This window comes from Pongo abelii, chromosome 16 (assembly GCF_028885655.2).
Source record: "Pongo abelii isolate AG06213 chromosome 16, NHGRI_mPonAbe1-v2.0_pri, whole genome shotgun sequence".
NCBI classification, from domain to species: Eukaryota; Metazoa; Chordata; class Mammalia; order Primates; family Hominidae; genus Pongo; species Pongo abelii.
This window is the reverse complement of record NC_072001.2, coordinates 23,346,861-23,361,905: the sequence shown is the minus strand read 5'-3', so window position 1 is coordinate 23,361,905 and position 15,045 is coordinate 23,346,861. Positions and strand designations below refer to the sequence as shown.

Here is a 15,045-nt window from a genome sequence, read left to right as displayed (position 1 = left end):
CTCCACCTCCTGGGTTTAAGCAATTCTCCTGCCTCAGACTCCGGAGTAACTGGGATTACAGGCATGTATCCATGTCCGGCTAATTTTTTTTTTGTATTTTTAGTAGAGACGGGGTTTCACCATGTTGGCTGGGCTGGTCTTGAACTCCTGACCTCATGATCCAGCCATCTCGGCCTCCCAAAGTCTGAGATTACAAGTGTGAGCCACTGTGCTTGGCTGACATATGATTCTTTTAAGTATGTTTCAACCATTGAAAAATATAAAATCACTCTTTTTTAATATATATTTTTCTTTTTTTAGGAAATTAAAGGAAATAAGAATGGCTCCTACATAGAGTAGGCTAAAATCACGCTTAGCTGACTGTGAAGTCATATACCACATACCATTGCTTCATTGATCTTGTCTTGCTTTCCCACTTCCCTCACCCCATTGCCCCGAGCTGGCATCTGCTGAGCAGAGTGTCAACACTTCAGTTCATTCCTCAGGCTCTTCTTTCGTGACAGAAGTCTTTATATTTCTGTTTTCAGGATCCACTTTTGGTCTGTTCTATTGACTTCTATTTTTTTTTCATTTTTCAATGATGCGGTCTTGTATCTTTGTCATTATTATTTTTGCCTGACTTCCAGATATTGTATATGCAATATTGTAGCAATAAATCGAGGAGCAATATCTTCCTCTAGAGAGGATGTTCTAGGCAATCCTAGGTCACTGCAGTCCTGCTGGAAATTGAGAGAATGCGGAACTGGGCTGGTTTTCTGTGAAGGCTGGTCTACTTCTAACTCACCTATATTTCTGGTGTGTGGCCCTTTGAGGTTCCAGCTCAGAGCATGGGGTCTTCCAGGCCTCTTTCTCTTGTATGAGGGCCCTGGGAGTCTCTCAGAAGCTCCGTTTTGCTTCTCAGTCTCATCCCTGCTTGCTTAGGTTCTCTGGGCCTCTTTCTTCCTCTCGTGGGTCTTAGGCTATAGGAAGACGTCACTCCCTTGCTGCTTCTCAGATGTCTTCAAATCGACGTACTTAATGTTCCTGTCTGACCTTTCTAATTGTTCCAGGAATCTGTTCTTAACATTTTTTCATATGTTGTCCTGTGTTCAGTAGGTGTTTAGTATTTTTCTGTAGATTTCAGAAAAAAAGCCATATACCTCTACTCATCTGCAAATATTTGAAGATATTACTTTTCTGTCAAATTGTAAGGACATGAAAAAGAAACATTTTCTAACCTATACATTAATCAGATATTCATTTGTTATATTATTCAGTTTTGGATTTTACTGCCTGACTCTATTGTTCTGAAGGCACTTTAATAAATGCCTTAACGGGCCGGGTGCGGTGGCTTACGCCTGTAATCCCAGCACTTTGGGAGGCCAAGGCGGGCAGATCACGAGATCAAGAGATCAAGACCATCCTGGCTAACACGGTGAAACCCCATCTCTACTAAAAATACACAAAAAATTAGCCAGGTCTGGTGGCGGGTGCCTGTAGTCCCAGCTACTTGGGAGGCTGAGGCAGGAGAATGGCATGAACCCAGGAGGTGGAGCTTGCAGTGAGCCAAGATGGCACCACTGCACTCCAGCCTGGGCGACAGAGCGAGACTCCGTCTCAAAAAAAAAAAAAAAAAAAAAAATGCCTTAACGGTTTGCTTGCCTAGTCCTGATTGGTATTAAAGTATTGGTGGCCTATGTATGGGAGCGTGAAGGCTTGCCCTGGCTGCCGTGCTGCAGGTGTGGGTGCATGTTATGGTGTTGGTAGGAAGCGAATAAGCCTTGGAGTTGGGCCTCTTCCCAAATCCCACCTCTCACAGCCTCAGTGTTGTGTGGCCTTTGGTCAAGTCATTGAACCTCTGAGCTTCAGTTTACTAACTTACAAAAAGTGAGCCTGTTACTGCCTCTTTTGCTGGGGTCTTTTGATGATGAAAGTGCCTTTACTTGGCATGTCATTTCAGAGGTGTGAGATAGGAATGTGAGATTGGAAAAAATTGGAAAAGAGTTCTCAGCCCAAATAACCTAATTAGAAGCATCTGGGATCTGAACCAAAAAAGTCAAAAGTTGAAAACCTACTGGGCACGTTTAGGTAAGTCAGCTACTAATAAAAAGCTAATTGGAGACAGTTGTAGAAATAAATACTCTCACTTTACAAATGGAAAGTCTCATTCTTTTTTTTCTTTTTCTTTCTTTCTTTCTTTCTTTTTTTTTTTTTTTTAATGAATAGGGTCTCTGTCACCCAGGTTGGAGTGCTGTGGTGTGATCAGAGTCAAACACCTGGGCGCAGGTGACCCTCCTGCTGTAGCCTCCCCAGTAGCTGGGATTATAGGCGTGTGCCATGTACTTGGCTAATTTTTATATTTCTGTAGAGACACGGTCTTACCATGTTGCCCAGGCTGCTCTTGAACTCTTGGACTCAAGCAGTTCTTCTGCCTTGGCCTCCCAAATCTCTGGGATTACGGCGTGAGCCACCACGCCCTGCTTGTAGTCCCTGTTCTTATCAGTGCCATGGCTGTCTTCCAGTTGTTCCCAGGCTGCTGCTTCCTCAGTCAGGATCCTGTACTGTGTGTCATCTGGAGAGCTCTTCTCCTGGGCTTCACTTTTGCTTGTTCACAGTCTGACTCTCTGGAGACTTCCTCCAGTGAGGCTTGCTTTATTGCCTTAGTAATGTTCCACCTTTAAGGTGCCCAAATTGTTTTTTGAATGGTGCTTACCATTTATTTCGGTCATCAGTTCCTAGGAGGCTTCCATAGTGCTTGTCCCTCCAGGAGTCCAGTCTCCACCTTCCAAAAAAGAATTCCTTGTCACTCAGAAGGACAAGGTCTGGCCTATCCTCTTCCTTCCCAGGTAATAATTGAAAGGTGGTGGTAATTATTCTTGTTTCCATGTAAACTGGGCTTCCTCCTTGGCTTAGTCTTTAAATGTTTCATCTTTTGGCTTTTTTTTTTTAAATGGTACCTCTGTAACACCAGTGTTTCTCAATCTAGGCTGTACCGCAGAACACTGGTGTGTGGATCCCAGCCAGTCTGGGGCGATCTCAGAGTGCTTTCAGGGCTGGGCAGGGGTCTCCCCTCTCTGCTTGGGTGTTGGCATCTTCTCCAGGACATCACCTACAGTCCATTTGTTGACTACTCCCAGATTTGAGTCTCTAGCCCTGAACACTCTGCTAAGATCTGGATCTATATTTACTGAGGGTTGGTGGAGTGGGGAGGAGCTCCATGTTTATGTTCAGTAGTTAGTGCAAATCTTAGTGGTTAAAACAGAACTAATTCTCATTCCTCTTCTGTTCCCTCCCTTATTTTCTCTTTCACATTTGATTTAACTGATGTGATTTGAAATAGTTTCTTTTTAAGTCAGGGTCTCACTCTGTTGCCCAGGCTGGAATGCAGTGGCACCGTCACGGCTCACTGCAGCCTTAACCTCCCCAGGCTCAGGTGATCCTCCCACCTCAGTCCCCTGAGTAGTGAGACTACAGGTGCGTACCACCACGCCTGGTTAATTTTTGTATTTTTTGTAGAGACTGGGTTTCACCATGTTGCTCCGGCTGGTCTCGAACTCTGGGGCTCAAGCAGTCTGCCCACCTTGGCCTCCCAAAGTGCTGGGATTACAGATGTGAGCCACCGTGCCCTGCCTGAAATAATCTTAAAGACTGTACCTCCCTGTCTTGACTTCGACTCTCATCCTTTCTTTTTTGGACCCTTGGTAATAGCCTTTTTTGTTTTGTTTTGTTTGAGATGCTGTCTCACTGTGTCACCCAGGCTGGAGTGCAGTGGTGGGATCTCTGCTCACCGCAATGTCCGCCTCCCAAGTTCAAGCAATTCCCTTGCCTCAGCCTCCCACGTAGCTGGGACTATAGGCGCATGCCACCACACCCAGCTAATTTTTTGTATTTTTAGTAGAGATGGGGTTTTGTCGTGTTAGCTAGGATGGTCTTGATCTCCTGACCTCATGATCCGTCTGCTTCGGACTCCCAAAGTGCTGGGATTACAGGTGTCAGCCACCGCGCCCAGCCAGTAATAGCTTCTTAATTCATCTTCTCTGTTTCTGTTTTCTGAAACACTTTAAGACGCAGATCAAGTGTCATATTCCCTTGAGTGCCTAAAGATAGTCTGTAACTCCTGCAGCACGGCCCACATGGGGCTGTGAGTTCTGGCCACTGTTAGCCTCTTATCATGTGCACTGTGGTAGGGTTTGGACTGAACCCCAGTGCACGTATTCACTGCCCTCCTCTGACTGAATGAGTAGAAGAGTCAAACCTTTCCATTCACTGGTTAAACTTCAGGGGCCCTGAATGCTTTTGGCTTCCTTTTTAATTTTATTTTTTATATTATTTTAATTTTTTAAATTTAAATTAAAAAAATTTATTGATAGGGTCTTGCTCTATTGCCCAGGCTGGAGTACAGTGGAGTGATCTCAACTCATTGCAGCCTCTACCTCCTGATCTCAAGCAGTTCTCCCACCTCAGCCTTCCAAGTAGCTGGGAGTACACGTGCGCCACCACCCCTGGCTAATTTTTTGTATTTTTGGTAGAGATGGGGTTTTGCCATGTTGCCAGGGCTGGTCTTGTACTCCTGAGCTCAAACAGTTCACCTGCCTTGGCCTCCCAAGTGCTGGGATTACAGGTGTGAGCCACCATGCCCAGCCTTCTGGCTAATTTTACAATTTTTTTGTAGAGACAGGGTCTTGCTATGTTGCCTAGATTGGTTTTGAACTCCTGGGCACAAGTGATTCTCTTGCCTCAGTCTTCCAAGGTGCTGGGATTAGAGATGTGAGTCACTATACCTGGCCAGGGCTCACTTTTTAGGAAGGAGTTTACCTCTCCCCCACCAGCTGATATTTTTACCAAAAGTCATATGTTTTGGTTTCAAGTATGTTTATGGCAGTTATCCTGTTAGTGATGTGAACAGAAAAAATAAGAGTGCTGAGAGAAAGCTGTTCCTTCTACAAAAACTGAAGGATGCTGGCTTGCTTTCTGTCGCTACAGAACAAGTTACCAACCACAAATTTGGCAGCTTGTAACAACAAGCATTTACACTCTCACAGTTTCTGTGGGTCAGCAGTCTGGCCATAGCTTAGTTCTGTCCTCTACTTCAGGTGTCACAAGGCTGTAGTCAAGGTGTTGGCTAGGGCATGCTGTCACCTGGAGCTCAGGTCCTCGTTGGTAGAATTGGATCCATTGTGGTTGTGGGACTGAAACCCTGGGTCCTTGGAGGCTGCCCCTCCCCACAGGCAGTTCATTGGCTGCTTGCTTCTTCAAATTGGAGACCACCTCTTCAGGACGGTGCAGGGGGATGGAAAAAGGGAGAGGCAAATGGAAATCAAAGAAAAGCATAGTGGTTATATCAGACCAAATAGATTTCAAGACCAAAACTATAAAAGGAGACCAAAAAAGTCATTATGTAATGATAAAGGGGCCAATTCAGCAAGAGGCTGTAACTATTATAAATATATGTGTATATGCACTCAACACTAGATCACCCAGATACATAAAACAAATATTACAGCTAAAGAGAGAGATAGGCCTTAATACATTAATAGACGGAGGCTTCAACACTCCACTTTCAGCATTGGACAGATCATCCAGACAAAATTAACAAAGAAACATCAAACTTAATCTGCACTGTAGACCAAATGGATTTAATAGATATTTCTAGAACATTTCATCTGATGGCTGCAGAATGTACATTGTTCTCTTTAGCACATGGATCATCCTCAAGGTTAGACCATATGTTAGGCCACAAAATAAGTCATTAAAAATTCAAACCTTGATACTAAAAGCAGACAAAGACACATCAAAGAAAGAATACTACAGGCCAGTGTCTCTGATGAATATTGATGTAAATATCCTCAACAAAATACTAGCAAACCAAATTCAGCAATACATTAGAAAGATCATTCATTGTGACCAAGTGGGGTTTATCCCTGGGGTACAAGGATGGTTCAGCATATGCAAATTAATTGATGTGATACATCGTGTCAACAGAAGGATAAAAACCATGTGATTATTTCAATTGATGCTGAAAAGGCATTTGATAAAATTCAACATCCTTTCATGATAAAATCTCTTAAAACTGGTTATGGAAGAAACATATCTCAACATAATAAAAGCCATATATGACAGACGCACAGCTAGTATCATACTGAATGGTGAAAAACTGAAAGCCTTTCCTCTAAGATCTGGAACATGACAAGGATGCTCAGTGTGGCCACCGTTATTCAACATAGTACTGGAAGTTCTTGCTAGAGCAGTCAGACAAGAGAAAGAAATAAAAGGCCTTCACATTGGAAAGGAAGAAGTCAAATTATCCTTGTTTGCAGATGATATGATCTTATATTTGGAAAAACCTAAAGACTCCAGAAGAAAATGATTAGATCTGATAAATTCAGTACAGTTGCAGTATACAAAATCAACATAAAAAATCAGTAGCATTTCTATGTGCCAACAGTAAACAATATGAAAAAGAAATTAGAAAAGTAATCCCATTTACGGTAGCCACACATGAAATTAAATGCCTAGGAAGTAACCAAAGAAGATCGTTACAAAGATCTCTGTAATGAAAACTCTAAAACGCTGATGAAAGACATTAAAGAGGACACAAAAAATGGAAAAATATTTCATCTTCAGGGATTGGAAGAATCAATATTGTTAAAATGTCCATACTACCCAAAGCAATCTACCAATTCAGTGCAATCCCTAGTGAAATACCAATGACATTCTTCACAGAAACAGAAAAAAAAAAATCCTAAAATTCATGTTGAACCACAAAAGACCCATAATAGCCGAAGCTCTCATAATTAAAAAGAAACAAACTGGAGGAATCAGATTACCTGAATTCAAATTATACTACAGAGCTATAGTAACCAAAACAGCATAGTACTAGCATAAAAACAAACACATAGACCAACGGAACAGAATAGAAAATCCAGAAACAAATCCGCACATTTACGGTGAACTCATTTTTAACAAAGGTACCAAGAACATACACTGGGGAAAAGACAGACTCTTCAATAAATGGTGCTGGGAAAACCTGATATTCATATGCAGAAGAATGAAGGTAGATTCCTGTCTTTTGCCATATATAAGTTAAAAAAATTATGTTAAGTATCTTCTCTGATCACAATGGACTATAACTAAAAATCGATAGCAAGGAATTTTGGAAACTCCACCAAAACATGGGAATTAAACAATATGCTCCTGAATGACCAACAGGTCAGTGAAGAAATTAAGAATGAAATTAAACAATTTCTTGAAACAAATGGCAATGGCAATACAGCATACGAAACCTGTAGGATATAGTGAAAGCAGTACTAAGAGGAAAATGAAAAAAGTAGAAAAACTTCAAATAAATAACCTAATGATACATCTTAAAGAACTAGAAAAGAAGGAGCTAACCAAACCCATAATTAGAAGGACAGAAATAATAAAGATCAGAGCAGAAATAAAATGGAGTTGAAATGAAGAAAATAATACAAAAGATCAGTGAAATGAAAAGTTGGTTTTTCTAAAAGACAAATGAAATTGACAAGCCTTCAGGCAGGCTAAGAGAAAAAGAAGACCCAAATAAATCAGAGGTGAAAAAGTAGGTATTACAACTGATATTGCAGAAATTCAAAGGGTCATTAGAGGCTGTGAACAGCTATATGTCAATAACTTGGAAAACCTGGAAGAAATGCATAAGTTTGCAGGCTGGGCGCGGTGGCTCATGCCTGTAATCACAGCACTTTGGGAGGCTGCGGCGGGTGGATCACTTGAGGTCAGGAGTTCGAGACCAGTCTGGCCAACATGGTGAAACTCCATCTCTACTAAAAATCCAAAAATTAACCAGGCATGGTGTTGCATGCCTGTAATTCCAGCCACTTGGAAGGCTGAGGCACGAGAATCACTTGAGCCTGGGAGATGGAGTTTGCAGTGAGCTGAGATCATGTTACTGCACTCCAGCCTGGGTGACAGAGTGAGACTGTGTCTAAAAAAAAAAAAAGAAAAAAAGAAATGGATAATTTCACAGGCACATCCAGCCTTCCAAGTTTGAACCATGAAGAAATCCAGAACCTGAACGTAACAGTAACAGGTAGTGAGATTGAAACTGTAATAATAAAGTCTTCCAGCAAAGAAAAGCCCGGGACCCAATAACTTCACTGCTGAATTTTACCAAACATTGAAAGAAGAACTATTACCAATCCTAGTGAAACTATTCTGAAAAATAGAGGAGGAGGGAATACTTCCAAACGTATTCTAAAAGGCCAGTATTACCCTGATATCAAAACCAGACAAAAACATAATCAAAAAAAAGAAAACAGGCCAGTATCCCAGATGAACATTCAGGCAGAAATACCCAAGAAAATACCTGCAAACCGAATTCAACAACACATTAAAAGATCATTCATCATGACCAAAGTGGGGTTTATCCCAGGGATGCCAGGATGTTTCACCATATCCAAATCAATCAGTTTGATACATCATATCAGTAGAATGAAGGATAAAAAACCATATGATCATTTAAATTCATGCTGAAAAGGCATTTGATAAAATTCAACATCCTTTCATGATAAAAATTCGAAAAAAACTGGTTATAGAAGGAACACACCTCAACGCAATAAAAGTCAGATACAACTGACGCACAGCTAGTATCATACTGAAAGGTGAAAAACTGAAAGCCTTTCCTCTAAGATCCATAACAAGACAAGGATGCCCACTGTCACCACTATTATTCAGTATAATACTGGAAGCCCTTGCTAGAGGAGTCAGATAAGAGACAGAAAGGCCGGGTGCAGTGGCTCACACCTGTAATCCCAGCCCTTTGGGAGGCTGAGGTGAGTGGATCACTTGAGGTCAGGAGTTTGAGACCAGACTGGCCAACATGGTGATATGCTATCTCTACTAAAAATATAAAAATTAGCTAGGCGTGGTGGCGGGTGTCTGTTGTCCCAGCTACTTGGGAGGCTGAGGCAGGGAAATCACTTGAACCCCGGAAGTGGAGATTGCAGTGAGCTGAGATTGTGCCGCTATATTCCAGACTGGGCTACAGAGCAAGACTCCATCTCAGAAAAAAAAAAAAAAAAAAAAAGAAGAAATAAAGGGCATCCAAATTGGAAATGAAGAAGCCAAGTTATTCTTGTTTGCAGATGATTGTTATAATTGGAAAAACCTAAAAACTCCACTAAAAAATGATTAGAACTGATAAATTCAGTAAAATTGCAGGATACTAAATTAACATACTAAAATCAGTAGCATTTCTCTCTCTCTCTCTTTTTTTTTTTTTTTTTGAGATGGAGTCTCACTCTGTGGCCCAGGCTGGAAAGCAATGGTGCAGTCTCGGCGCAGTCTCGGCTCACTGCAACCTCTGCCTCTTGGGTTCAAGCGATCCTCCTGCCTTAGCCACCTGAGTAGCTGGGATTACAGGCGCCTGCCATCAGGCCTGGCTAATTTTTGTATTTTTAGTAGAGACGGTTTCACCACATTGGCCAGGCTGCTCTTGAACTCCTGACCTCAGGTGATCTGCCTGCCTTGGCCTCCCAAAGTGCTGGGATTACAGGTATGAGCCACTGTGCCTGGCCAAATCAGTAGCATTTCTATATGTCAACAGTGAACAATATGAAAAATAAATCAAGAAAAATCATTCCATTTATAATAGCTACAAATAAAGTAAAATATGTAGGAATAATCCTAACCCAAGAAGTGAAAAGATCTCTACCACGAAAACTGTAAAACATTGATGCAGAAAATTGAAGGAGACACACAAAAAAGGAAAAGATACTCCGTGTTCATGGATTGGAAGAATCAATATTGTTAAAATGTCTGTACTACCCAAAGCAATCTACACGTTCAATGTAATCCCTTTCGAAATACCAATGACATTCTTCACAGAAATAGAAAAAAAAATCCTGAAATTTACATGGAATCACAAAAGAGACAGAATAGCCAAAGCCATCCTGAGCAAAAAACAAAACTGGAGAAATTGCATTACCTGACTTAAAGTTATACTACAATCACTTCCTAGTCTTTTTTGGCTTAGATCAAGTGCAAAGTTTACTAGAAAGGTATACCAAAACAGCATGGTACTGGTATAAAAACAGACACGTAGACCAATGGAACAGAATAGAGAACCCAGAGACAGATCCATACATCTACAGTGAACTCACCTTTGACAGAGGTGCCCGGAGGATATATGAGGGAAAGGATAGCCTCATTGATAAAGGGTGCTGGGAAAATGGGACACCCATATGCAGAAAAATGAAACTGGACCGCTATCTCTCACCATATACAGAAATCACATCAAAATGGAGTAAAGACTTAAACCTAAGACTTCAGACTATGAAAGTGCTAAAAGAAAACATTGGGGAGGCTCTCCAGGACATTGCACTGGGTAATGATTTCTTGAGCAATACTTCGTAAACACAGGCAACCAGAGCTAAAATGGACAAGTGGGATCACATCGAGTTAAAAAGCTGCACAGCAAAGGAAACAATCAACAAAATGAAGAGACAACCCACAGAATGGGAGAAAATGTTTGCAAACTATCCATCTGACAAGGGATTAATAACCAGAATATATAATTAGCTCAAGCAACTCTGTAGGAAAAAAATCTAATAATCCAATGAAAATGGGCGAAATATTTGAACAGACATTTCTCAAAAGAAGATATACAAATGACAAACAGGCAATATGAACAGGTGCTGAACATGGTTGATCGTTAGAGAAATGCAAATCAAAACTACAACGAGATATTGTCTCTCCCTAATTAAAATGACTTATATCCAAAAGACAAGAGCAAATGCTGGCAAGAATATAGAGAAAAGGGAACCCTTGTGCACTGTTGGTGGGAATGTAAATTAGCACAGCCATTATGGAGATTAGCTTGGAGGTTCCTCAAAAAACTAAAAATAGGACTATCATATGATTCAGCAATCCCACTGCTGGTAGGTATATACCCAGAGGAAAGAATATCAGTATGTTGAAGAAATATGTACACTCTCATGTTTACTGCAGCGCTATTCTCAATAGCCAACATTTGGAAGCAACCTAAGTGTTCCCAGCAGATGAATGGATGAAGAAAATGTGGCATATATACTCAATGGAGTACTATTTAGCCATAAAAAAGAATGGGATACTGTCGTTTGCAACAACATGGATAAAACTGGAGGTCATTATGCTAAGTCAGGAACAGAATGTCATGAGCCAGACCCAGAAAAACAAACTTTGCATGTTCTCACTTATTTGTAGGAGCTAAGCAAATGAAAGTAATTGAACTCATGGAGATAGAGTAGAATGATGGTTATCAGAGACTGGGAAGGATAAAGTGGGGGTGAAGTGCAGATGGTTAATGGGTATAAAAATGGAGTTAGATAGGGCTGGGCACAGTGGTTTACACCTGTGATCCCAGCTCTTTGGGAGGCCGAGGCAGGTGGATCATGAGGTCAGGAGACCCAGACCATCCTGGCCAACATGGTGGACCCCATCTCTACCAAAAATACAAAAATTAGCTGGGTGTGGTGGTGTGAGCCTGTAGTCCCAGCTACTCGGGAGGCTGAGGCAGGAGAATCCCTTGAACCCGGAAGGCAAAGGTTGCAGTGAGCCAAGATCGTGCCACTGCACTCCAGCCTAGTGCCAGAACGAGATCCGTCTCAAAAAAAAAAAAAAAAGAGTTAGATAGAATATATAAAATCTAGTACTTGACAGCATTACACGGTGACTACAGTCAATTTATTGTCCATTTAAAAATAACAGTATAATTGGATTATTTGTAATGCAACGGATAAATGCTTTAGGTATTGAGTACTCCATTTACTGTGATGTGATTATTACGCATAGTATGCCTGTGTGAAAATAGCTCATGTAACCCATTTGTATATATACATACAACTAGTGTGTATCCACAGAAGTTAAAAAAAAAAAAAGATGGGCAAACATCTGTGCCTCTTTTGATTAAAAATGGCTTTTTTTTTTTTTTTTTGCCAGACAAGGGAGCTTCTGTCACATACGCAGTTTTCAGAATGGATGCCTTCCCCCAGTGTCTGAAATGCTCCCTTTTCCTGTTGTGGGAAGCCTTTTCTGACTCACAGATGTTAGCAAGCAAAGGCGTTTTTGATTTTGATGCTCACAGATATTATAATTATTATAAATTTAGCCAGGAGTCCCTATCAGTCTTTGAGCAGCTGCTTTTTTTTTTTTTTTTTTGAGATAAAGTCTTGCTCTGTCACCCAGGCTAGAGTGCAGTGGCATAGGCTCGGCTCACTGCAACCTCCACCTCCTGGGTTCAGGCTCTTCTCCTGCCTCAGCCTCCTGAGTAGCTGGGATTATGGGCACCTGCCACCATGCCCAACTACTTTTTGTATTTTTAGAAGAGGCAGGGTTTCACCATGTTGGCTAGGTTGGTCTCAAACTCCTGACCTCAAGTGATCTGCCCACCTCAGCCTCCCAAAGTGCTAGGATTATAGGCATGAGCAACCGCACCTGGACATTAACAGCTTTTTCTTTGAGGAAACAAGATATTCCAGGCTCATCTTTGTCTGCCCTAGCCCTTGAATCTATTTATTTTCCCAAGAGCCCTAGCATCTTTTATTGGGAAATGGTTCTGAGAAACCAAAATCTGGGTGCGTGCTGTCCGATTGCCTTTGATTCTAGTCCTTTCAAAAAACAGAGTAAGCAAATATATTCAAAAATAAAGTTCATAGCTTTCCAATTTAACTTGTTTTTCAAAATTTCTATGATTTTTTTCCTCTTTTCCACTGGAAACCTTAATTTTTTTTTTTTTTTTTTTTTTTTGAGATGGAGTCTCACTCTGTTTACCCAGGCTGGAGTGCAGTGACATAATCTCGGCTCACTGAAACCTCTGCCTCCTGGGTTCATGCTAGTCTTCTGCTTCCGCTTCCTGAGTGACTGGGATTACAGGCATGCACCAGCACACCTGGCTAATTTTTTATACTTTTAGTAGAGATGGGGTTTCACCGTGTTGGCCTGGCTGGTCATGAACTCCTGACCTCAAGTAATTTACCTGCCTTGGCCTCCCAAATGCTGGGATTACGGGTGTGAGCCACCATGTCCAGCCTAAAGTCTTAATTTCTAATAACATTTAATACTTTATCATAAACATGTTTTGTTGTATTTACATTGCTTTATTGTGCAACATGAAGTAGTTCTAAAATTGTGACAATATTATCAATACCAATAAATAAAAGATTTTATTTTTCATTATAGTATATTCTATTAATGATATATAGTTCAAAAGTCCCTTGACCTACTTTTCTTTGTATATGCATGGGTTAATTTGCTTGTTGCCAGTTGTAGGTTTTGCTTTTTTATGATTTAATTTTAATTTTTGAGGATGAAAGTCATGTATGTTTCGGAAGTAAAGACTTATAAAGTATACTCACAATGTTGTTGCTTTTTCTGGTCCTGCTGCCTTTGTCCATGTCCCCTCCCCATTTCCCCAAAGGTAGTCATTGGTACTTGCTTTTGGTTTATCTTTTCAGAGCACATGCACGTGTGTGTGTTTGTGTGTCTGTCTTTTTTTTCTTTTTTCTTTTTTTTTTTTGAGACTGAGTCTCGCTCTTGTCACTCAGGCTGAGTGCAGTGGCGCGATCTCAGCTCACTGCAACCTATGCCTCCTGGGTTCAAGCGATTCTCTTGCCTCAACTTCCTGAGTAGCTGGGATTACAGGCACCCGCCACCACGCCTAGCTAATTTTTTTATGTTTTTAGTTGGGACGGGGTTTCACCATGTTGGCCAGGCTGGTCTCAAATTCCTGATCCCAGGTGATGTGCCCTGCTCAGCCTCCCAAAGTGCTGGGACTACAAGCATGAGCCACCTCGCCCGACCATGTGTCTTTTTTCTTGTATGTTACATAAGAGGTAGCATAGTATTTACACTATTATGCACCTTTTCATTTATATTTCTTGAATGACTTCCATGAAATGTAAAATGATTAAGTCACTAATTCAGTAAATCATTGATTTTATTACCGAATGATTGAATACATAAGGGGGATTGAGATTTTTTTTCCATATCATTCTTTAAAAATTGCAATGTGAGTGTGAGCACTCTGTAAGCTTATCTCGTTTATCATTGCCAGCTTGTATTCTCAAGAAATGAGCTGTGTGGTCTGTGGAATGAAATGGTTAAAGATGGAGAAATTGTATACACTGGAACTGAATCAACCCAGAATGGAGAGCTCCCTCCTAGAAAAGGTAAGGGACTTTAACTAGTGTTTTTTATTTTGTAAAGACCATTATAAAATGCATTTTATAGAAATTTTGTAATGTCCTATAGGAACAAGAGCTTTGAGCTTAACTCTTTGAAGTTTTGCTTTTTACTTTGGAGATTGTTGTCTAAAATGGTAGTTAATACAAGCTGCCTGGATTTTATTGTTTTATGTGATTTGAAGGCATTTTTATTGCAAAACCATCTTGCTGCATTTGTGGTGTTCTTTGGGGGTGTATTAAACACTTTTTGGAAGCCTTTGGCCTGCAAGGAAATGCCATTGAACAATGTTATTTAGCATTGTAATTTTGAATGCTCAATAATACTATCATTAGGTTGTTCCTAACAGTGGCTGTGTTTCAGAGTCCCCATTGAGGTTTAAAAGAAATGGGTGCTTGTATACACCCTAAACTTGTTGAATCTGAAAAGATCCTTGGTTGAGAACCGTTGTTGAAGTTTGTTGGTCCCCCTACTTGAGAGTCATCAATGTGGATAAAGCTACCAGTTTAGAAAGTATTTATTCTAAGTTGAAATAGCTCAGTTGGGAGAGCGTTAGACTGAAGAAAGTATTTCTTCTTCTTTTTTTTTTTTTTGAGATGGAGTCTTGCTCTGTCACCCAGGCTGGAGTGCAGTGGCACGATTTCGGCTCACTTCAAGTTCCGCCTCCCAGGTTCACGCCATTCTCCTGCCTCAGCCTCCTGAGTAGCTGGAACTACAGGCGCCCGCCACCACGCCTGGCTAATTTTTTGTGTATTTTAGTAGAGATGGGGTTTCACTGTATTAGCCAGGATGGTCTCGATCTCCTGACCTCGTGATCCACCCGCCTCAGCCTCCCAAAGTACTGGGATTACAGGCATGATCCACCGCACC

General features: G+C 41.0%; 1 protein-coding gene across 2 annotated transcripts in view; it reads left to right on the top strand.

The window, feature by feature from the left end:
* LOC134760245 (E3 ubiquitin-protein ligase HERC2-like) overlaps positions 1-15,045 on the top strand; it is a 40,196-nt gene that overhangs the window by 17,135 nt on the left and 8,016 nt on the right. The window contains exon 8 of one of the 2 annotated variants that reach the window (XM_063716507.1): positions 14,048-14,162. In XM_063716507.1, the coding sequence (XP_063572577.1) occupies positions 14,090-14,162 (73 nt within the window). In that variant the 5' untranslated portion in view covers positions 14,048-14,089. Of the gene's footprint in view, positions 1-14,045; positions 14,163-15,045 lie in introns of those variants that run through there. The other variant, XM_063716508.1, reaches the window with a different exon arrangement.